Genomic DNA, 24,883 nt, shown 5'->3' with positions numbered 1-24,883 from the left:
TTATTGTCTGAGCCACCAGGTAAGCCCATATGAAGAAACAATTCCTGATAGTTTACCATACCAGGTAAAAATCAGTAAAAGATACAGATACAAACATCATTACCATCAATGTTCTCACAGAGCACCTTTATGAAATCCCTTTATAATCAAACTCTCATATGCTAAAATGAGTCAAAAATTAGCTGACAAATAGTAGCAACTTTAAAACCTAAATGTTTTTAAGTGGTCAATGAGCCTGTCTGAACCAATAATATCACAGTATATACATGACTACTTTTGTGGATAAGGATCTATAATACCTTTTGTGCAAAATGAAATAAAACTCATCAGATACAATAAGTTAAAACAAAATAATGCCTCTTTTCTTTCAAAACCACAAAAGTTTGTTTTACATTAAAAATCCATTGAAAAGTAATTCTAAGTTACAAAATAGTCAAATATGGATGGTTCCTTGGTTGCTAATGAAAAGCATTGCATAAACTATTACTTTTAATTTTACCATGATTGTCATGCCTTTTACAGAAAAAAAAAAAAAGGTCTTTTGCATTGTAGAAAATGTAACAGCCTGAAAGATTAATGCTTTGTATATAAAATTTAGCTAGGTGACTTAAAAATTAGATCTCTATTGTCTTCACTATTTACTCAACTTCCATTTATGATCTTGGGATTTAGACACTTGGAAGGCTGTATTTTTATTCTAACTTTGCATTTTAATTTCATGGAATAAATAAGATCACACAACTATATCTCTACATTACGCAACATTTAGACACTTGGAAGGTTGTATTTTTATTCTTTCTAACTTTGCATTTTAATTTCATGGAATAAATAAGATCACACAACTATATCTCTACATTACGCAAAAGTCAAAAAAGTTTTTCGTTTTGTTTTCTATATTTGCTAGGCTTCCTCTAGTAGAGAGAAATACAAAGTATGATTAAATGTAGTTTTCATGGGACACAACATTTTTCAATTACAAAGTCCGTTATCTCTAAAACATTTTTTATAACAAAATAATATTCTGTAGTGGCTTTACTAAAGATGCTAAAAGAAACAGAAGTCCTAACAAATCATCTTTAAGACAGACTGTCTACCTTGTATTGTCTACAGTTATCTGAATGCTAATTTCCTGACCTACTCTATCATATACCTAAGGTTAGTTCAACTTTAAGTTAAGAGAGTTGTTAAGTTAGTTGATGTTATTAGCTATGTTTTTCAAATATTAGATCAGAAAGATTTTCACTAATTTAAAATTATCTAAATTTTATGACTATTAGAGCACTTGCTATTGAGTCAGATTTTCAACTTAATAGCCTCCTCTGAAGTCAAATACAAAGTAATAAAAAGAAGAAATTAACTTTTATTCTAAAATCTGCCCTTTTCATATTACAAGCCCATTAAACTAAAGATTTCTCTCTTATTTTCCAAATATCTTGTGGGAATGCTGAATAGCAAAAATGCACAATTTTTTTTTTTTTGCATTTGTTTTGCCTCTCAAATCGCATTTCCCTCTTCAAAGAAACTACTTTCCTATATAATAAACAACAAATCACCAGAGGAAGTTACTACTGATTTACTTCCTATTAATTAAAAATCTTCTGGCAATTTAATACAATTACCACACATTTTTAGTGTTAAAAATGGGGTAGGGAGAATAAAGAGAGACTACCAGACAATGATAAAACAGGTGTAATTTGGTAATAGAGGCATATAGTCATATGGTCAGAAGTAAGGTTTTTCATTGGGAGAATCTAAATCCTTCCCAAATTACAACTAAAGAGAAAAGAAAAATAACATCCATATATAGACTTAATAGAAATGTGCTTGTATCTAAGAAAACTGGATACACAAATACTAAAAAGCAAGGGCTGTAAATTCACTATGCCTAAAATCATTTTGAGGAAAAAACCCTGAATGTCAGGATGTATATACTTCACAATTATCTGGATCATCAAATCTTAAATAATCAAAATCATAATAAAGTAATTTAGGTACCAAAAAACTTTGGCAATAAGCAAAGAAGTCAGTACAAGGGGATAATATCTAAATACAGTATATCTAACAACGTGAGAAAAATCAATCAACTCATCTAAAGAGTAAGTTAAAATAGCAATTGCTCTTATTTAAATATTGATCATTTTTAATGTGTGAAAAACGAACTCAATGTCAAACCTGAACCAGACTCCAAGCATTTCCATTCAAAGGTGAATTCATGTGAAAAAGTGTGTTACACACTTAAACAATGGGGTACAAAACCTACTGTACCAGGTAATTACCTACTAACAAAACAATGCTTCTATTTTAATTCTGGGTTATATTCCTTGCTTCTAAATGAAATCTGCATCTCCAATCCAACTTATAAGAACAATTTTTGTCCAAAATTTTACTGAAATACATTTTAAATGAGGGATGTTATTCAGTGAAAAACTTATCTTAATAGAATTTTTAAAGTCAAGGATTTTTTAAAAACCACCAATTGATAAGCAATTTAAAAAGTTAAGTATGCTCCTCTTTTCTGAACTCATATAACTTTGCATTTTTACTTATTTGTAATAGCATAAAGGCTGCTTCCTTTTAAATCAAGGCTTGTTTACATCTAACAATTATCTTTATTATGTTCAGAATTCTTATGTTCTGTTTTTAATAGGTCAGTTTATGTTCCCCATTTAGAAATTTTAGGGTTTTTTAATTTTGAAGGTATGTTTTTCTTTTTTTTTTTTTTGGTGTGTGCGCCTCCCAAACAATAATTACATATTCACAACAAATTGATCATATTTTTAGACATATGTGTAAAAACCAAAGCAAATTTCTAAAAATATAGAAGTATTATTTGATATAATAAAGAGAGCCTAATTTTAACACTAAAGAAAAATACAACAGGAAAATAAAAATTTTTAACAAGTTATTTAACTTCACCATCTTCCATGTCAATTTTCAAAGTGGTCCATTTTTTAATCAAGGTCTACATATCTGAAAAGGTGACTACCTATTAAAATTCTCAATGAATTTAAAAGCACTGCTATAAAACTTTTCTTTAGTCCATTCAGCCCCTTAACTAGTCAAACAATGAAACAAATATTACAAGACGAAGGCTGACAAAAAATCATAATGAACCTCTCAGATGAGAAACTAATTGGTACTAAGTACACAATGGCTTACATTTAATCCTGTTAATAACCACACAAAAAAAGAAATAAAAGACTCACTTTTCAGTCATCTCTCTGGACCACTGGGCTAAAATAACAGCATGACTAAATCTGACATTGACCCCGTGGCCCTGCTAGGAGTTAAAAGAATTCCTTTGAGTCTTCTGAGGCCTGTTTTCAACTGCTCCAAAAGGGGTGGGCCAGTCATACACACTTGTTAGCCTTCTTTACAGTAACAGGTCAAATTAGAAATGGTCATATACACTGTAATATACACTAGCTCTTACTCAGATCTGAAGTCTGTACCTTACAACACCACCACAAAAAGAACAATGAAATAGTAATAGTTGGCTGATAGTGTCATAGATGGATAAAATTTAATAGAAACAGTGAAATGTATCCAAGCAATAACATTTAACTTGAAATAAATTTTTTAAACAATCATAATGTCTAAATTAAGCAGACTGAAATTGAGACAAAGTACCAAGATGAACCACTAAATTTTAAAAAAGAAAAAAAAATTTATAAATTTTCTAACTTTATCACAACAGTTTTCAGCAGCCTACTGAATTAAAAGATACCTGTTACGTACATTTTTGTGACATGAATTCACGAGTAACATCCAGTGTCAAAAGGATACAAATCTGTCTGAAAGAAGTTTACTTTTCTCCTTTCATACTTTTCAAAATAGTTTATGACTTCCAAAAAAGATATTAGCATCTCTAATTACTGATTAAAAATAACTATGTATATGGATTTACCATATTTGAAAAGATTTATCTAGTGCTAATATTAATACTTTTAAATTACTTTTCTTGAATAAGATCCAAGGCTTTATTCCTATTTCACAATGTCTAATCACTTAATATCTAAATAAACCAACCACTAGCGTATTTTACACATTTACCATAAGTTTTTGCAATTTAAAAAAAGTATGATCCTGTCAATATTTAAAATTAAAACAAAATATGTCTTGGTGTGTAATAATTTTTTTCTTAGTATTATACAGGTTTCTATTTGCTGAAAGCCAATAGATGTCCATATAATACTAAGAAAAAAATTGTTACACACCAAGACGTATTTTGTCTCTATGGCAAAATATAAAGGTTAATTTCATTAATTCAGCTTCTGGACTTTTATTAAAGACCTTTTATAATCTTAGCTTATCACATTAATAAAATAAAATACTATAGTCAAAGAACTGTTACTTAATTGAACACAATAATTTAACTGAACATTAAGGCATTTTTTATTAATTCAGTAAGCCTTAAATCAATTTAGGATAAAGACCAGAGTTAAAACTGTAATACTTATCACAATCAAATTTTGTGAAATATGTCAAAGTTTAAGTGAACTATTAGAAAAAGAGTTTAAGCACTGTTTTGAAAATCTATAATGGCATATAAATCTCAACCTGTCAGGATGCAATATTTTGGGAAGGAGGTTTTCTTCCCCCCTGCCACCCCAGTTCTTGTTCTGGTCTCACTCCCTATCTTCTCCCATATATAGAATATTATTTTTTCCGAAAACACCAACAATCAGCTAGAACACCAAAACATTAAAACCTCAAACTCACCAAGCTATAACAGAACTGCAAAATATTTCACAGACCACCTTTATTTAAAGCCCTAAGTCAGAATCCACTTTTCTAAACAAAAAACTGAACAGTTTCCACACTGCACAATGTAATTTTACCCTCATTGGCTTACCTTCTCAGCATTTTCTGGCCTAAAAAAAATATCAAGAATAAAAGTATTTCCATTATACTTTAGTAGTTACTATACATGTTCAGCCATTCAGTTTTAAAAGAATCTTCCACCCACTGCCAAAAGAAAAAAGAAAGAGGGAGAACAAAAAAGAAATCCTACAAAATGAGTTTCAAATAAAGACTGGAAAAGGCACCAGGCAATCATGACCTTTAAAAAAAAAAAAAAAGTCATCTGACGATTGTCTGTGAAGTTTTTTAATAGCATGAAAGCACTTCACCAGTTTGTTCTTTCCTTAATAAATTTCAAGTTCGGCTTTATAGTGCTCTCCTATGAAAGCCACACACAATAAATCTACGCATGAGCTTTAAGAACTAATAAACATTTGCTAGTAAAATGTGCTAACAGAAGAATTCTGTGTTATTTTAAAAACTGCATACTTTCACAACTGGATCACTTTTCATCTCACAGATTATACCCTGATTTGATGGAAATACTAGAAACAAATACATTTTAGAGGTGATTTGTGTTTCTCAGTAGTTATATATGTACAGTAAGTAAAGACTAATTAGACTTTCAGTATATATTTTCTTCTTAATTTGAAACTCACTGTTCTTTAAAAGAAATTGCTTCTTGAGGAATCATTTGGTAGAAATCAAAATGCAAGATACAGTAACTATAAAATAATAAAATAAAATTTTAATAATGCTCTTTTTTCCCGCTAATAATAAATTCCGTAAATCAGTTTCATACTCTAGGAGCTCTAAAATTCACAAGAAACTACAATTATCAGACACAAAGAAACCCTGCCCTTACCCCAATTCCCAAAGTACTTAACAGACAGCAAGAAAGAGAATTTCAGATACTTCACTGTCATGGTATATAATCAATTAAACAAATACACCTAAAATTATGCATATCAAAATTAATCCTTTTTATCAACATTAGAAAGTTTTCTTAGCCAATTAGTTAATTATACATCATAATATCATTTTATGGCATGTTAGGAAATTATTACAATTTTAAATGCTAAAAAGGATCTTTTTATTATTGTATATTAACATAATAAATACAAAATTCAGTTAAATAATGCTGTGTGATGGCACCTCACAAAACAAATGTAAAATAGAAGTAGCTTTGATCACATTAATTTGATATTTTAAAGTCTTCAAATATTAATGAAAAAGTATTTGGGGGAGATGTTAGGGCTAGAGGGCTCTACTTTTCCCTTACAATAGTAATGAACTATCCAATACTTAAATTGCCACAGCACTTCTCCCAGGATTTAACATTCAGCAGCATAAAGTTGTTTCATAAAACAAAATTCTTCATATTTGAAAAATAAGCATGTTTCGCAGGAATAAGCAAACTTTTAAATCTGGTTAAATGTGGTCAAGTTAAAAATGTATGTCCCTAGTCAAATGTATATTCATATGTCTATCTGAATATATACACACCATGGACAACAAATGCTAAAAAAACAAAAACTGAATATCAAATTACAACTGATTCCCTGTGAATAACTTCTGAATATACAATAATATTTAAATTAAAAATTTATAACAATACTGTACACTGCTAATTAGTATTTCTAGGATTTATTTAGTTCAACTATAACATAACATTTTTATTTCAACAGCAGAGCAACTATGAAAAGAAAATTTCGGGATTAATAATTTTCTATCAATTTCATGCACAGAGCTAACATATCTTTTGAGCTTCTCAATTTTTTTGAGCAAAATTTAAATTGCTACTGCCATTAAGAAAACAAAACCAAGAACAAAATTAGTTTTTCACTTCTAGTCCCCATGGATCTAAGTCCACACAATAATTCTTTCCAATCTGCAAAACAAAACAACGCACAAATAGATGGGCTAAGGAAGAAAGATCAAAACGAAGAAACAAGTTAAAAAAAAAATCCTCTTTCCCTTTAGCAATCAACAAAACAACAAAAAAGAAAAAGTGGAAAAGTCACCGAGAATATATGACCATGTAAGCATGGGCACTCTTGCAGAAAACCAAGTCTGCAACCCAAGCCATGGGAAATTTAAATTAGAGCAAACGGCGACAATAGGCAGGGAAATCTGTATAGATAAAAAGGGACTGCTAAGGTTGCAGGTATACTACTAAACAGCTTTTGAGGTTTCCAAACAAACTTTATTAGTTTTATTAATTTAAAAAAATTATAAATAACCATATCCACATTATACATAAAGAAAATAAAGTGTTTCCCCCTAAATCAAAATATACATATGTATGGGATACAGCTAAAGGAAGAAAAAGGATCCCCACTGCTTAATACTGAGAATCATCAAATCAGAAATTTGTTTTACAACTCTATCTCCCTCTATACTTAAATAATGTTAAATCAGTTTAAAAATCTAATGAAAGGAAGAAAAGTCAGAGAGGAGACCCTTTGCCGCTGATGTTAAGTGGTGGCACAATCATAGCTGAACACAACTCCTCTTGGACTACCCATAAAGAATTATACACCAAAGATAGTTTAACAAAAACTTGAAAATTAAGATGATCTGTGGTACATCCATTACATTTCATCTGCTAAATCAGATAATAAAGGAAATTTCCTAAACTAGAGCACTTCAAACAGAAGAATAAAGGGACTTATACAACAACCAAAGCAGTCACGGTATTAAGAACCAATACAAATATTCCACAACTTAAGAATTGATGGATTTTTTTTTTAACCAGTAACTCACCAATCTAGAACATTTAGGTTCAATATTATGAATGTTTTAGGAGAAGTATTTCCTACACATAAAAACCAGTCATACTAGATTCAAATAAGAATACATTTATAGAAATACTTAAGTTATATTTATTCTCCCACAAATTTATATAATTTTTAAAGTCAACCAAAAGGTAGAGTAGATACAGGGTACTGAGTGTAGACCAAAATACTAATAACATGGGAGTGAGGTGATTTTTCAAAAGTGAAATTTTATTGAAGATTAAAATCCTGCTTAAAAGTGGAAAGTAATGCTATTTCTAAATAAAGCCATAGATAAAGTTCATTTTTTTTAAAAAATCAGACTAACAGTAAAAAATGGTTAGTACAATATAAGGAGTTTCAAGATTAACATGGTTGCACACCTTTTCTTTATATAAAACCTTTCTTCAGTTAAATTTGTGAATTTATGTCCTGAATTCCTCTCACCTGACTTTTTTCAAAGCTTAATTTTTTTAATTACTTTATAACCTGATGGATCAATCATAACCAGCCTGTTTCCTACATCTTTAGACTTTATACAGAAAGAGTATTGAAAAGCTTTCTAGAAATTAGGGCTTTCTAATTCCCTACAGTAGGTAATTCAGGTGCTAGTTACAAAGCAAAATCAAAAGTGACCTACGCACTTCAAGGTACTGCCAATAAAACATTTGCTCTCAATCAGCAGCTCTAAACAGCTATTCTTTGATCTTGAGATAATTATAAATTGACAATAATATTTAGGCAAAAGCAGAAGGAAAGAGCACAAATTATTTTCTCATTATAGAGTTATGCTGTCTTCACTTAAAATATATTTGCAAGAGATGGGGATAAGAGTAGATGGTCTCAAGTCCACCGTGCACTAATTTTCGAAACTACAACAAAAGTTGAAATTCTAAGGTAAAACTGTCATGGAAATAAAAGGTACACACATTTAGCGGACAAGATCTAATTTTAAATAATCCATTATTAGACTGCCCTTATATTTGAATCCGAACATTTATCACAAAAATAATTTTATCCCCAGATTTTATATCTCTATCCAGAGCTAATGATATCAGATCAGGATTGAAAAACTAAAAAACAAATCAAATCTATTCTTGTATATGTTAAGTACATCTATATAATTTAAAAAGAAAATGTGACCTTGCACATGCTTGATGCTCAATTAAAATATTCCTTTTTATCAGCAGAATCAACAACAATCTGGCAAGCAACTCAAAATGCTAAAAACTTAACCATGAAAATACCTTTAATTTATAACAAACAATGACTAAGAGATTTAAAAACTTTTGGTTAAAAAACTTCCAATAAGTCAACATTTTCACTTTATTAAGTGTTAACAACCAAAAGGAAGCTAACAAGAGATTAGTAAATTAACCTGAAATTAAATACAAATTTAGTAAAGTCTTATAAACAAGATCTACTTAAGAGAGATAAATTATCTGAGTAGCCTTCACTCTTACGAGGGGGGAAAAAAGTAAACATTCTCCATTTCTATACTTCTTTTGAAAAATGTCTGACAGTACTCATATGTGGTTCATATCAAATTTTACCTTCATACCATACTATCTATAAACTAATCTTCTTAGATAAGTGATCTCTATTAAGCAATAGATTATTTTTAGACCAAACAGCTATAAGAATTTTATACTTAAGCACTCTCTACCCAGACATCAGGATTCAACTTTATATGACAATTAGTTAAGAATGAAAATCTTGCCATCTAATTTTATGCTTCCACATTCCAAAACAAACAACAAAAAAACACAGACCTGTAAACGATTAATATTTTATGGCAAGTAAACATGTTATTTTTTTAAGTAGTTCTCAACAAATTCAGTATGTCTTCCATGAAAATCAAATCAGTTTCTATTATAAATGTCAAAAAAAAAAAAGTAAAATTTCATTATCTCCCTAGGTACTTATCACTGTTGAAAAGCTACTGCAAGTGAATTTAGAGTAAAAGTCATAGGTTGACTTTGGAAAAATGCATACCTAAGTTGATGATCAACAATGAAATCACAGAAATTAGCGATATACATTCCAAAATGTTACTAAAATCCAACCTAATGTTAAGCTGCCTTAACATTTCTGGGATTTCAAACGAGATTTTCAGTCTGCTGAACAATGGCCATAAAAGGCTTTCAAACTTCACTCCATTCACAAGTAAAGTTGAAACTGAACATTTTTATTTCTTCTCTCCTTAGGACAACTTCACCATGGAACAGTGAATAACATAGTTCAAGTCATTATGCTAATTGGAAATTAAATAAAAAGATGCCCTCACAAAAGTGAAGTGTAAGGTGACATGCTACAACGAGAAACGCAGTCCCACAGCAGTGTTAGGGACTGCGCAGGGCAGGCTCACAAGCTGAAAACACCAGGGAGGGAGTTCTCTGGCGCTCTCAGTCACCAGAACTCTAACATGTGGCCATTTTTCAATTATAAGGCAGAAATTAAACTACACATCAATAAGAAGTATGTCAAATAGCAACCCACTCTTATGAACTATTAAACCATAAGATCTCTCTAGAAACTATGACTGACTGGTTAGCTGATGAACGCAGAAATGGGGGAAACACCACCAAAGAACTGAGGAGTACTGAAAGGAAGTTTATTTTCATTTCCAACTAACAGAATGCGTTCCTTTTACACATTAAAAGATGGTAACAAAGAACACAAGCTATGAGAAGCCGAAGTTATATTTCAATACGTGCTCTACTTTGAACAGCCCTGCACAAAACACACATTTTAAGCAGCTGGTCATGTCCTTAGACTAACCTATAACATCTGGTCCATCTGAGAAAATTTTTCTATCTGCCATTAAATTGCATAAAATACCCAATTTTTAAAAGGAAAAGAAAAAGGAGACACACAAGCAAGAAACAAAAAGAATACCAGAACAAAATAACAACCAAGAAATCTTCCAACAGCATACGCAGAATAGAGGTAGCCTCTAAAAGGCCATGTTATTAAAATATTTAATCATATCTGCCACATATTAAACCATTAATTAAATATGAATGGTGTCAAATACAGTTTTAGGGTTCTTAGCTTTGTTCTTCCTCCTTGCATTTAACCTGAACATTAAATCCTATCCATTCTTCAAGACTGAATTCAAAGGGTTACTTTTCAATTCAGTCTTGTACTTAGCCTATCTTTTTTAAAAAGTCTCCAACGTTCATCTGGAAATGGTTATGTATTGGGGCATCTCTTGTATTGTAGAAATGTATTTAACTTTGGAAATACAGTGAACTTCCCATAGTCATGCAGTTTAAGGTTTCTAAAGGCAGGGACTACACAATTCTTGAATCCCAACAACTTAACAGTATAGTGTCTGTACACTGTAAACATTCAGTAAGTAATAACTGGATTAATTTTAAGACTTCAGATTTAGGTTTTAACTAACAGATAATAAAATGTCACCAAATCAAAAAAATTTATTAAAATAAAGTGCCATACTAGAGACATGTTGTTCAAAAGCAATTTGGGTTCACAAAAAAATCTGAGAACTTTTAATTTAAAAAAACCAAGTGGAAGCTAAATGCCCATGCTTGCTATGGTAATAGTGAACTTATCTTGTTGTTACATGAGTTTTGTCAAAATATTTTCCTACTACATTAAGTTAGTCTATCCATTGTTGCATTTTAGCTTACAACCTTAATGAAATAAAATGTATTATTTTACCAATAAAGGAATTCCATTACCCAAAGTCACAGTTAGTCAACTGTGGAGCGGTAATAGACCTAGTAACCCCCACCAACTGAGAGCCTATGTCCATTACCTCATTTCAGAAGTAAACCTTAAACTAAGACTTGAGGGATGAGTAGGTATCAGCCAGGCAAGGTAGAAACTGATCCAGGCATATATAAAAACCCAGATCAAATAAAATGTGACATATTTGAAAAACTGAAATTCAAGTAGGTAAACCCCTAGACTCATATTTTAAATACTATCAAGTCTTAGTTGAGTGCCTAATAAATGCCAGGAATTCAGCAACTGCCTCTAGATAAGTTCTTCAACTTCTGAAATTATATCCACAACTTTTGTGTGTGTATTTTTTAAGGGTAAAAGGAACTTAACACAAAAAGTTAAAAGACTTGCTGCACTAAGTCATTAAAAGCCATAATTTTACTTCAATTTCAAAAGTCATGACTTTTACTAAAGCCGTAATTTCACTTCAACCTCACGTAGTACTATATAAAGAACACTATGTATACATTACTCTATACAACTAAATTCACCCATGATTTGCTGGGTACACATTATGTGCCATATGCTGATGAACTAAAAGAGTGACGTGCCAAATTGTACATACTGAAGGAGTTCTACATTAATGTAAAATTCTATACCATAACAATAACATACACTAGGAACTAAATAGGTTTATTCAACTTTTAAAAACACTATACTCTTCATTCTTTAAAGGATATTTTCTTTTTAAAATCCAAACCTATTTAAAATTTTCACTAAATCTAAATTTTTCAAAATTATTAAAAGCGAAAGAAACAGTAAAATGTAAAGCATGCTTCTGAAAGTGGACTTAGACTATTATACATTTAAAATACATTTAAAAACTGTAACAAGTATATTATTCATCAATTATTTAAAGTTACTACTCATTCACTTCCAAAAAGTATTCATTATATGCCTAATGTGTCCAGCTCAGATCAGTGTAGAAGATATAAAAACAGTCCACAGTCCTAGCCTAGAAATGAAAAATATCTTTAGATATTATTATGGACTGACTGATCGCCAGGATATACTGTTAAGAGAATAAAAGCAAGGTAGCTCAAAGTGTAGATCATATGCTACCATTTATTTATATAAGGGGGAAGGAGGATATGAAGATATTTAAATATTTGCTTATTTTTTTTTAATGTAAGGACAAATCATCAATTTCCTCTTAACAGTTACCCCTAAGAGGAAGAGTGGGAACAGGATGAAGAATGGACAGAAAGCAGACTTCTCTGAATATTTTTTACCTAGTCTTGTTGATTTCAATTTAGAACCTTATAATTATTTTACATAATTATGCAACAAATTGAATTATTTAAAGGTAAGACTGAAAAATAACATATGAAAAGCAAAATGAAACAAACAAACCTATCTATATGTCTAGTTGATAGCACAATCACAGGGAAACACCTGAATTTAAACTTCTAGATAACTACTAATTCACAGGAAATACGGGGGACAGTGGAGCATGTTAAACACTACCACAAAATTCAGACTCAGGAAATTCTAGAAGATAAACAACCAGGTCAGTACAACAACTAAATTATAAGGAAGGGAAAAAAAACACATAGAAGGAGACAAAGGATGAACCTATAGATTAAAGGACACAAGTTATCACCCAATTATAATAAATAGATCTGATTAAAATAAACTATAGGGAAAAAAATTAAGAGTCCATCAGGGAAATTTGAAGACTGAATGGTTATTTAATGATAAAAGAATTATTGGTAATTTGTTTATGTGTGATAATGATTGTTTCTTAAAAAGAATAATTTTGTTTCAGAAATACAAATTAAAATGTATGTATGGATGGATACGTACATAAATGAATGATATGATATAATGACTGTGATTTGCTTCAAAGTAACATAGGGGCATGCAATTATACATGAGAAAAAATTGGTCATAAGTTGATAATTGTTGAAGCTGGTTTATGGAACACTGAAGCTATTACAACATTCTATTTCTGTATACCTTAAAATTTCTATAGAAAAAAAAAATCAACAATAATTTAACAACCACTCCCAGAGCTAGCAAAGTCCCTTTCCTATGAAGGAAAATAAGTTGGTGATTATTCATGTATAACTCCTATAGCACTTACCATCATTCAGCTGTCTTATACAATAATCCTTCCCTAAAGAGAGATTCCCCTCACAAATTAAAACACATGCTTATTTCCTTTGGTGCATCTTTTCTTAAACCAAGAAACCTGTCTTTCTAGTGAATGTGTAAATCACAGGCTACTCCTATTGGGAATAATAAATGAAAGAAAAGGGTTAGAATTTTAAAAGGAAGACAAATGACAGAGCAGGTAACAGTTACATAAAGAAAACTTAGAAAAGAGTTAAAAAAGTAAAGGAAATGAAGTTTACTTCTAGACCTTAGAAATAAACTCCTATATCCCTCAGTAGAAACAGCTGACAGCCATATGTAACACGTACTGAAGGCCTATGTTTTGGCATGGATTTATTATAAGCAGAGACCTTCATCATAAAGCTGCATATACAGAGGAAGGCTAGCCTGAGCACACTACCTAAGTGCTACATTCTCAAGGCCTCCTGGAACCCAAGGAAGCTAATCAACAACTTCAAATCAGTAAAGTATTAAACATTTAGAGGAAGAATAAAAAGGGAAGAAAATGTCTCTTGGTTGTATATTACTTGCCTTATTATGTATTCTAATTGCGTACTAAAGCAAAACAAACATTTACAGACCTCACTGAAACTGAAGTAATGGGAAAGAGCCTCAAGTTTCCACAGAACAAGAGCAGTGCTGCACTGGTTACTATAAATTTAGCAATAGTTAATGAAAAATATGGATCATCAGACCTTCATGTACTACCACAAATACACCAATCTTGCTTTTTAAAAAGTTTTTCAAGTTTTCAACCACATCTATCCCCAGGATTTGGAAAGACTTAACTCCCATGCTTAAGAAGAGACTTCTGTGAATAACTTAAGCTTATCATATTTTGTCTCTTCATTGAAACACCAATACCACTCCATCAATATTTGAGCAATTAATGGAAAACAAAGTCATATATATGGCAAAAAATTATTCTAAATATTACAAGAAGGCTTCTGAGGCAAAGACTTATCCTCAAGGAGTCGTTAATCTCTTCTATCATACTGATATTTCAAATATGCCATAGTTTGGGGAGTTTGGGGAAGAGGGGGAATAGTACACAACATTATTGTTGTTAACAATCATCATCATTTCAAAAGCACACCAGAATTTCCAAAAACTTTCAATGATATAAAAAAATATTTTCTCTATTTTTGAATGGGCTAATAATGATCAGAAAGGAAAGCACACTCAAAAAGGCATCAGTACCGAATATATTGCCTATTAACTGGAAAAAATGGATTATAGCATTTGTAGATCAAGGAAATAAAATAGGGGATATATAAATTTTTTTGAAGAATCTATAAGAGTGAAACAAATTAATTTACAGACTTGCAAAATTTGTTTCCATTTGATTAGAACAAAAAAAAAAAACAAATCCCAGGAACAAAGAGTAGGGGTAAATTATTTCAATATGGATGGTAGGAACATACACTGAATGTCCGAAATCAAGAATTACTTGAAATTACTTAGGTCTTGAATCAAATATTTTTACCAAAGTTGCAGAAAAAAGTGACATAAATTTATATACTACACATACATTAAACTTTAAAAGAATGGATACCTCTAAGATGAATCAATTTCTTTAAAAACTGTAAATGGATGAAACAATAAGGAAAATCTTATTTGAAAAAAAATTCTAAAAAAACATAAACCAATGTAAGTAATAACTATAAGAAACAAAGACTAGGAGATAAAAGCTAAGAAATAACAAAGAGTCTGCCAGTAAATCAAACAGAAATGTGCAACATGACAAGTCATGGTAAAAACCACTGCAGTTAATTGGAACCCTCATATATTACTGGTGAGGACACACAATGGCGCAGCCACTGTGTTAAAGTCTGGCAGTTCCTCAAAAACTGAAACATAGAAACATCAGTAATCCTATTCCTAGTTTATACCCAAAAAATACTCAAAACAAGTATTCAAATAAATACTTGTACGTGAATGTTCACAGTGGCACTATCCACAACAGCCAACAGGTAGAAACACAAATGTCCATCAACAGATAAATGGATAAACAAAATGTAGGTATATACATACAATAGAATATTATTTGGCCTTAAAAGAGGAATGAAGTATTGATACATACTACAATATGCATAAGCCTCCAAAACATTATGCTAAGTGAAAGATGCCAGACACAAAAGGTCACATACTGGATGATTCTATTTACATGAAATATCCAGAACAGGTAAATCCATAGACAGAAAGCAGATTTGTGCTTGTCAGGGTCTGAGGCAGGAGGCTATAAGGTGTGACTGTTCAATGGGTGCAGGGTTTCCTTTGGATATGGTGACAATATCTGGGGGTTTCCCTTGGATGTGATGAAAATGTTTTGGAACTAGATACAGGTAATGGTTCTACAACACTGTGAATGTGCTAAATGCCTCCAAATTGAACCTTTAAAATGGTTAATTTTATGTTAATTTCACCTCAATAAAAATAAACAAATGCAATACAAATAGTCCCTCTCCAAAATACAGTTAAAGACAGACATGCTTCTTATTGTCTACTTATAACATAAAATACTAAAATTGTTTTCCAGAGATGTCTCTACATACCTAATTACCAACTTCTTTTCTAAAAGCCAAACCTGACAATTTCATCATTCCCTTTCCTCTAGAATCCTCATCTCCCTATGGTTCAGCTACTCCTAACCCCATCCTCACCACCCATATCAATCCCTGTCATTTTGCCCTGAGAAACTCTAGCTCCAGTATGAACCACCACCCAGTTAACCTGCTCCTCTTTCTGTGGAAAGATCAACTTTCTTTTCAATTTATCAAGCTTTTCAGTATGTAAATGTGAAATAACAATAAGATATCCAAATGGAAATATTCAGCATGGTGGACACAGAGAACTTGAATTCAAGAAAAGTGGCAGATCATCATGAACACGTTAGTATTTGATGAAACTAGGTGTCACCTTAGGGGAAAGCAGTTTAGAGAAAGGATAGGCTAAATGCTTGTTCTGATGTTCTGCAAAGTTTTGCCTAACCCTGGATCATTCCCTAGATATTACTGGGAAAAGTTATGAAATCCTTCAAAATGAGTTCATTACAAGCTCATATTGTTTTAATTTTGATTGAACACTACTTCTAAGCAATCCTTTTATTCTCTTACTGTTGAATTGTTAGTGCAGTGACCTCCAATCTATGGGCTTTAGACACCTGAGGAGCTGTAGAATTAGTTATCACAACACGTAGCAGAAGTATGCATTATATAAGGCCATATATGTGGGAAACGGGCCTTACATACTATTTTTCAAATGTGTACACAATGTTGTGGTTAATAAAATACAAAGTCATGTATGAGTGTACTGAAGAGCTTTTTGCTAATAAGCATTTTCTCAATTAACAAGTATTAAAAATATAACTATAGTCATGTGTGGGGGAAGGGGTCCACAAATTTGTTCTGATGTTTAAAGAAGTTGTCATCTTCAAAATATTGGGGTCCACTGCCTGATAGTACTCCCCATAGCACCTAAACATCCTTCCCACACTCTAAGCCTCTAAGTACCCTGACCCACTTCCACTTTCCCAAGAAAATCAAATACATCTTCATATATTCCCTCATTTATCTCAATCCTTCTGAATTTATTCTTTCTTCTCCATTTCTATGAATATTTGATAATTTAGCAATTAAATATCTTTCTACGACTAATTCAGACATACATATCCGATCCCTTCTCTGACTTACCTTCCCTATTCCAATCCACCAAATAGGTTTAATCTCTCCTTCTTCAAGAAATTTCCCCTTCTACCTAAAAACCATTATCAAACCTCTCTTTTTTTGATAAAACTTTACCTGATTCTGCTCTATGTTCTACCTACTAGTCTATCTCTTCTTCCTTTTGCTATCAAATTCTCAGAGCTGGCCTCCTAAAGCCTGAGCTAGACACCTGTTTTTTAAGATTATGTTGAAATAGCCATCTCATTTCTTCAGGTATCATGGCTGCTCTCTTAAACAAGGTCAAAATTAAGTAGTTAGGAAGTAGGTTTCCTATGGATTGGAAACCTAAAATATTTCCCATCTGGCTCCTTTAAAAAAAAAAAAAAGTCTGTTAACCTCTGGGGCTTCAAAGCATCATTTATATTCAATATCATCATTTTCCTCTGAGAACAAGTGGGTGCCATTAAAAGTTCTGAAGCAGCAATACACTTAAGACTTTAATACTGAGCAAAGGGCATTTGAAGACTACTGATTTAACAGTGTACAGGGAGGATGTAAAAGATCATTTAAGAAAATATTGCAAGAGACTACGCATTACACATAAAGGGAGAAAAATGAAAGGGACTTTTTAACAGGATAAGCATCAATACTAGCTTACTACATGTGACAGAGGAAACAAAACTAACGCCAAAATTTCATTTCTCCATGATGTGGCTCTCAGAATCTACATTTTCTTCTACAGTCTACTGTAGACTTACAGCTCTTCATAGTTTCTACATTACTGATTGCAGAGTTCCTAAAAATCTTAATACTAATTCCATATCTTCTATGTACCAGGCATTCCACATGCTTGCTATATGTCTATCTCCTGAGAAAGCAAATCATTTAGCAAAAGGCAGAACCAACAGAGTTGGCCAATGAGAGCATAGAGCCAATGTCAGAGGTGGATGGAGTACTCACCTGTGGTACCAAGCAGAGAGAGAGGGGAACTAAGATTGCACGTCCAGAACTGGCTCTAGCCAAACAGGAAGAAACAGTTATGAATTTGCTTACAGCAGAAGCAGAGTGTCTTTGATATCCTGACATACTCTTTCTGATATTCAGACAGACCACCATTAGATTGGTAGGAAAGTCTCATGAGAAACAAGCCAAAAACAAGACAAAAAGGTGAGGAATTAAATGGAACAGACCCTAATGGTCTTTTGTCTAGGAAAAGCAGTCTTCCTCATTAAAGATGATACTACTTTTCAAATGGCCAATATGATACTAACCTTCATTAACAGACTTTTCACATCCCACAAGATTGAGAAGGATATCGTCATCTTTATCATCAACTTCACATCCCAGCAGCATCCAGCTTTCCACATTATCACTTTCTGAAATGGTGCTCTCTTCCTCTTCACTTGAACTGACTTCTATAATCATGACCTCCTGGATTGTACCCGATCTCTCTCCAGGTTTAGACTTCTCAATATCCCTCTTGCACTTCTTATCTGCTAAATCATTAGAATGAAGAGAAGCAGGAGAACCTTGGGTCTTTTCTTTTGCATGGACTCTAAAATTCTTTCTTTCACATCTATAAATACTATCTTCATCAGAGAGTGTGATGACCTCTGACCCATCTGACAGTTGTATGACCTCACTATCTGAAAGGACAATTAAATTCTTTTGATTTGGTTTACTACTGAATGATTCAGAATTCCCAGAGTTCCTGTCTTCATGTTCTTCCTCCCTGATGACATTATCAAGATCTTGGGCATAATGAACTTGGCTGTAGAGCTGAAATTCCACCTCACTATCAACACTCAGTTCACTAGATGACTCTTCACGATAAAGCTCATCTTCATATGCTTCTATGGTCTCATAACCACCAAACATCATGGAAAGTCAGTAAACCTTGATGCTGTAAAAAAGAAAGTCACACAAAGAATATATTTTAACAGCTCGGATCATGCCTGTTTAGTCCATAACGATACCACCTCTTAGATCTAACTTTTGTGAAGGTCATCAGTTTTCTCAATGACATATTAAAAAAGATCCTTCTCTTAGGGTAGTACCATTTTTCAAAGCTTTCTAAATTCTGTTATGACCCACTCTAATGATGCCCATCCCTCCCAAATGAAAATTACTACTAACAACAGAGTTACAATTATATAATATTAATGGAAATGTCATATTTCACAAGTATGTTAGAAAGAAAAAACAGGCTGAGATCCACTGTTTCAGGCATCCATCATTTTTTTCCAAAATACTAAAAATCACAAAAATATTTTAGATCATTCTCACTACTATTCCATCCATTTATCAACTTTTCCCTGGTTCTGTATCCATCTTTTCGGGTGTACATTCTCACAGGAATATTACTTCAATTATAACTGAAATCTACAAAAGACATAATTATCTTATTTACTGCCTTGGTATATATTTTTATTCTCAATTAAAAAATTAATCCTATGGCTTCCTGATCTTTGGCCAAAAGAATACATAAAAATACCTAATAGGGAGTTCCCTGGCAATCCAGTGGTTAGGATTTGGCTCTTTCACTACCGTAGGCTCAGGTTCAATCCCTGGTGGGGGAACTAAGACCCCACAAGCCACACGGTGCAGCTAAAAATTTTAAAAATATGATAAACCTTAGTTTGTTTCTGTGCTACCTATAAAGATATGTATGAAATACAAACTAATCAAAGACCTAAAATTGAGGTAAAACTCAGCTTTAGGAGCACTTTACTTTCCTACTGTGGCTCAGATGGTGGCTCAGATGGTAGACTTCCCTGGTGGCGCATATGGTAAAGCATCTGCCTACAATGCGGGAGACCTGGGTTCAATCCCTGGGTCAGGAAGACCCCCTGGAGAAGGAAATAGCAACCCACTCCAGTAGTCTTGCCTGGAAAATCCCATGGACAGAGGAGCCTGGTAGGCTACAGTCCATGGGGTTGCAAAGAGTCGGACACAACTGAACGATTTCACTTTACTTTCCTACTGTAAGTATGTTAAAACCTGCTCATCTCTCATTTCAGTTTAAATATTATTAATACTTCTTCATAGAAGCTTTCCTTGACCCACCAGGCTAAATTGTCTCGCCTTTAAAGGTTTCCACATCATTTCAAAACATTCACATTTCTAATTACTAATACAATGTAAATTTCCCATAAGCACAGAGCACACACCCCAGGAGGGCAGGAACTATATTGCTAAGTCGTTTTAGTCGTGTCCGACTCTGTGCAACCCCATAGACGGCAGCCCATGGCTCCCCCGTCCCTGGGATTCTCCAGGCAAGAACACTGGAGTGGGCTGCCATTTCCTTCTCCAATGCATGAAAGTAAAAAGTGAAAGTGAAGTTGCTCAGTCGTGTCCGACTCTTAGTGACCCCATGGACTGCAGCCTACCAGGCTCCTCTGTCCATGGGATTTTCCAGGCAAGAGTACTGGAGTGGGGTGCCATTGCCTTCTCCACTATATGCACTTTATTCAACAACGGATCCCCAAGGCCACACGGAGTAACTGGCATTTATCAAGGTTTCTATCAATGGCTGTTGACTAATGAATGAATATATGAATAATATCATCAGGAATTTGTTTAAAAGCGCTAATAAATCTAATATGTGCCTTGTGCTAGTGCTCAGTCCATCAGTCGTGTCTGCCTCTTTGCAGCCCCATGGACTGTAGCCTGCCAGGTTCCTCTGTCCACAGGATTTTCCAGGCAAGTATATTGGAGTGGGTTGCCATGCCCTCCTGCAGGGGATCTTCCCAACCCAGGGATCAAACCTGCGTCTGCTGCACTGACAGGCAGATTGTTTGCCACTGAGCCACCTGGGAAGCCCTTAATATGTGTCTAAAATATGAACATTATGATGAGATGAATTTTGTAGTTGTCTCCGACTATTCCAAAGATTCTCATATTATCAACCAAAAATCTACACAGATGTTTTGATTAGGTACTAATGGAACACTGATCAAAAAGAAAGTGCTGGAAAAAAAAACCCTTTTTGTTAAAAAATCATGGACAGTCTAGAGAACAATTAATAATGATAATTTATCCTTTCTACTCTGCTTTTAGCTACAAAGTATTTATAAAGACTAGTTGTTTTCTTAGCTCTCTGCCCAAAATGTTAGGGTACTTCTGGTGATACAACCTGCTGATTCCAAGAATCAAATGAACAAGAGGCAAAAATGTACTACACCCATGCTGGAGTTTCTTGTTTTACAGAAACAAACAAACTTTTGCTGTACACTTTAAACCTTTACAATGTTGTGTGCCAATTATATCTCAATAAAGCTGGGGTGGGGGGAGGATGATCAAAAGTTCTGAGTCAACAATACTATATGACATATTTGAAGGCTAATCAGAGTGTAAATCTTACACATTCTAATCACACACAAAAAAGGCAAATATGTGAGGTGATGGATGTGTTTGTTAATTAACCTTAATGCAGTAATCATTTCACAATATATACATACATCAAATCACTATGTTGTACACTTTAAACATACACAATGTTATTTGTCAATTCATCTCAGTAAAGTTGGGGGTACCCATCTCTCTATGCCTTTTTTTTTTCCTTCTAAAAGGTACAATATATCTGTTCCCTTCTTGCACTGTCCTTCAGGTTGCTATGCTGTTGTTGTCATACAAGTTGAATGTGGCTGTCTGAATGATAATACTCATAGCATTTATCAGTTTATATTGAAATGTTAGCCTCAGAGGAATTCAAATAAAAGATGAATCCTTTCCTTTTTATTTAATAGGTAAATTAATTCTAAAAGAAGTCAAAGGAATTATGCTTCCTTCAAAATCCTCACTGGATCCATCCTGAGGATCCAGTGTGGACTTAAGATAAAACATAATTCCAGTGCAGCACAGAAAAAATTAAAGAGCTAAATTACAGAGTTATAAATTTGTACTACTCTGGAGCCATCCCAAAGGAAAGGGATTAAGAATAAATAGAGCCATAGGCACACCTGTGAATGTATGCCAAAAATAAACTACAAAAATAAAATAAAAACAGACTTCCTTGGGTCTAAGGGTTTATCTCTTTCCCTGAAATGTAGAAAATGAATTTAACAATTTAGCCCCTATGGCATTTAAGAGGATTTTGTACCTTCTGTACTGAAAACTGTGCTCAGCATAACCTGCTCTTCTATTTATGTAGCTTATATTTGCCAGAGTAAAGGTTTGCCTGAGGCTGTGTTGGTTTATGTTACTACCTTAATTACACTCAAATGCATTAATTTTCTTTTTTTATGTATACTCAGAGGACAAATATGAAAAAATATACATGTCTCTAACTTTTAATTTAGAAGGACTTCTCAGCTTTTTTATTATTGTACACAATTCTCAAGCATATTTAACTAGATAACAAAGGCCCTATGAGAGTCACAAAATTTTAAATCTGGAAGAGACTTTTCAGAGAATCTCATACAATCTTCTCAATTTATGTATAAGGAAACTTAGGTCCAAAGAAATAAAGAGGCCTATCCAAAGTTATTTACCTGGTTAAGAAACACATTTCCCTGATTCTCAACCAAATGTTCACTAACATTAAAAAATTAACAACTTCAAATAAAGATTAAAAAAAAAAAATTCCTTCAAAGCTATATATGCATTGGTTTTAACACCTAAATTTATCTCACAAATATCCACTTTATTTCCCAGTAGAGTTTAAAAACTATGAAAGAGGCATTTTAACTGGAAAGAAAAGCATACATTATCAGTTTACTATCCAAGAACATCCCAAGTTTGTATTCAGACAATAAATAGCAATGCCACAACCAAAAAAGATGGCTCTTACATAAGAGAGAAACTGCAAAGCCTCGCCTTTCAAAAGTAGGAGCAGTATTCATTCACTGAAATTTTTTAAACTAGACAACTTAAAGCTTATTTAAGCTTTCAGATTTTACTATACAATCTTTAAAACCAACATTTCTACTCTTACAGTCTACTAACTGGTCACTTCTTTGGAAGGAATGATGCTAAAGCTGAAACTCCAGTACTTTGGCCACCTCATGCAAAGAGTTGACTCATTGGAAAAGACTCTGATGCTGGGAGGGATTGGGGGCAGGAGGAGAAGGGGACGACAGAGGATGAGATGGCTGGATGGCACCACTGACTTGATGGATGTGAGTCTGAGTGAACTCCGGGAGTTGGTGATGGACAGGGAGGCCTGGCGTGTGCGATTCATGGGGTCTCAAAAGAGTCGGACGTGACTGAGCAACTGAACTGAACTGGTCACTTCAGTCTTATTTCTTTTCAAAGAACTTTTAGCCTGTGTTTCTTTCTGATGAGACAGTTATCCATCTCAAGGAAATTTAAATGAAATTCACATCTTGATTTTAAGCCTAGCTTTCATTAGAACATGATTAACAGTTTAATTTTAACTTAAAATTTCTGACTTACTCTTAGTGAGCTATCCTGACAGTGACAGATTTGAAACACTACTGACTCTAGTGTTATATTTTCTGTCCACTCTTCAAATAAGATTTTCACTAGGAAGTAAATCAAACTGAGATAGAGAATCCAAATGTGGGAAACAATGGTCACAAAAAAAGTCAGAATACAAGATGTTGGTAGGAGAAAATAATGCTTAATTTATTCAGACAAGTCCAGCTGTTCCTGAGATAAAGTCTTTACAGGATAACTAATTTTATCACAACACTTCCTTCACCCTCAGCCTTTTTCCTTTTGCTACACAGTTATCTTAATCTTTGAAGCTATTTTACAAGCCTCACTTTCATGTCTTCCTTGGTTAATTCCCCACTCTCAGATTCTCTTGAAAGCAGCCATAGTGAGCTGTCCTCAAAGCACAATACTGTCTGAAATATACACAGCCTAAATATTTAAAACCCAAAGAGTTTTGGAAGAGACCTGAAAGTCATTAAATTGAACGCTCTCATTTTATACATAGAGAAACAGGCTCTGAGAAGCTTATTTATTCATTGAGCCTAAAAGATCTCCTAATTCAATCCTGTAATCTGAAATTAAGGTAAATACACGCTAAAAAGATTTCTAAGAATTTTCGACTCGCCAGCGCCGAGTTGGTGGTGGAGCCGCCCCCGGAACTCAGGCCTACTGCCTCTCACTCAGCCAGTTTTCCCACAACACCTGCAGCTCCTAAAGTTTAAGTTAACTGCCGGCTCCCAGGATGTGAAGGATAAAAGGAAGGCATCAGCGAGCACAGCGCAGGTCTCCTTGTTTCACATGCGGGAAGGGGCCCAATCCTCGAAATTTTTCTGTCCCAACAGCTGCAGCTGTTGCTTCTGACAGCTGAGGTTGGATTTGGTCCAAGACTGTTCGGTTCTCAAACGCCGACCTCTCTTCACGTTTAACTGACAGACCCGCTTTCCTAAAAGAGGAATCTCGGGGTTGTGGAGGTAAAGTAGGCAGAAACGCCACTCCCCACCAAGGCCACGGGCGCTCAGCCATTTCTGAACCACAGCCTCAGGCCTCGGAGCGGCAGAGAAGCGGACACCACAGCGGGTCCGCGGAGTCGCGTGGGGCAGAGATCGACTGAGAGGCCACGAGACGAGCCCCGCCACGAGTGAGGGAAGAACAGGGACACGGAGGCCGGCGAAGAGACACGCGCTAGTTCCACAGCCTAGTGGGGAGGCGGAGGGCGGGCAGGGGGCACCCCGGCCATGGACACCTTGGGGTCCGTCACACATACTCACTGCCGCGGCTGCGACCAGGAAGCACCAACCAGGAACCAAAACGCGTAGAGGGACGGGGAGGGGCGAAGACAAATGAGGTAAGGAAACGGCGTCCGCGCGG

The 24,883-nt window shown here is 33.8% G+C and overlaps 1 protein-coding gene across 7 annotated transcripts in view; it reads right to left on the bottom strand.

Annotated features, from left to right (window-relative positions):
* The window catches only part of ZCCHC7 (zinc finger CCHC-type containing 7), a 258,032-nt gene that overhangs the window by 232,753 nt on the left and 396 nt on the right, over positions 1 to 24,883 (bottom strand). For 2 of the 7 annotated variants that reach the window (XM_086415924.1, XM_086415922.1), the window contains exons 1-2: positions 24,780 to 24,820; positions 18,388 to 19,019 (exon numbers count right to left, since the gene is read on the bottom strand). In XM_086415924.1, coding sequence (XP_086272050.1) covers positions 18,388 to 18,483 — 96 coding nt within the window. In that variant the 5' untranslated portion in view covers positions 18,484 to 19,019; positions 24,780 to 24,820. Of the gene's footprint in view, positions 1 to 18,076; positions 18,132 to 18,387; positions 19,020 to 24,779; positions 24,821 to 24,883 lie in introns of those variants that run through there. The other 5 variants (XM_086415925.1, XM_086415921.1, XM_086415927.1 and 2 more) reach the window with 4 other exon arrangements.

The sequence above is a fragment of the Bos grunniens genome, chromosome 8 (genome assembly GCF_055505025.1).
Source record: "Bos grunniens cultivar Pamir isolate PY7600 chromosome 8, Bosgru_T2T1.0, whole genome shotgun sequence".
Lineage (NCBI taxonomy): Eukaryota > Metazoa > Chordata > Mammalia > Artiodactyla > Bovidae > Bos > Bos grunniens.
Note: the sequence above shows the minus strand (reverse complement) of the source record. Positions and strands in the feature narration are given on the sequence as shown.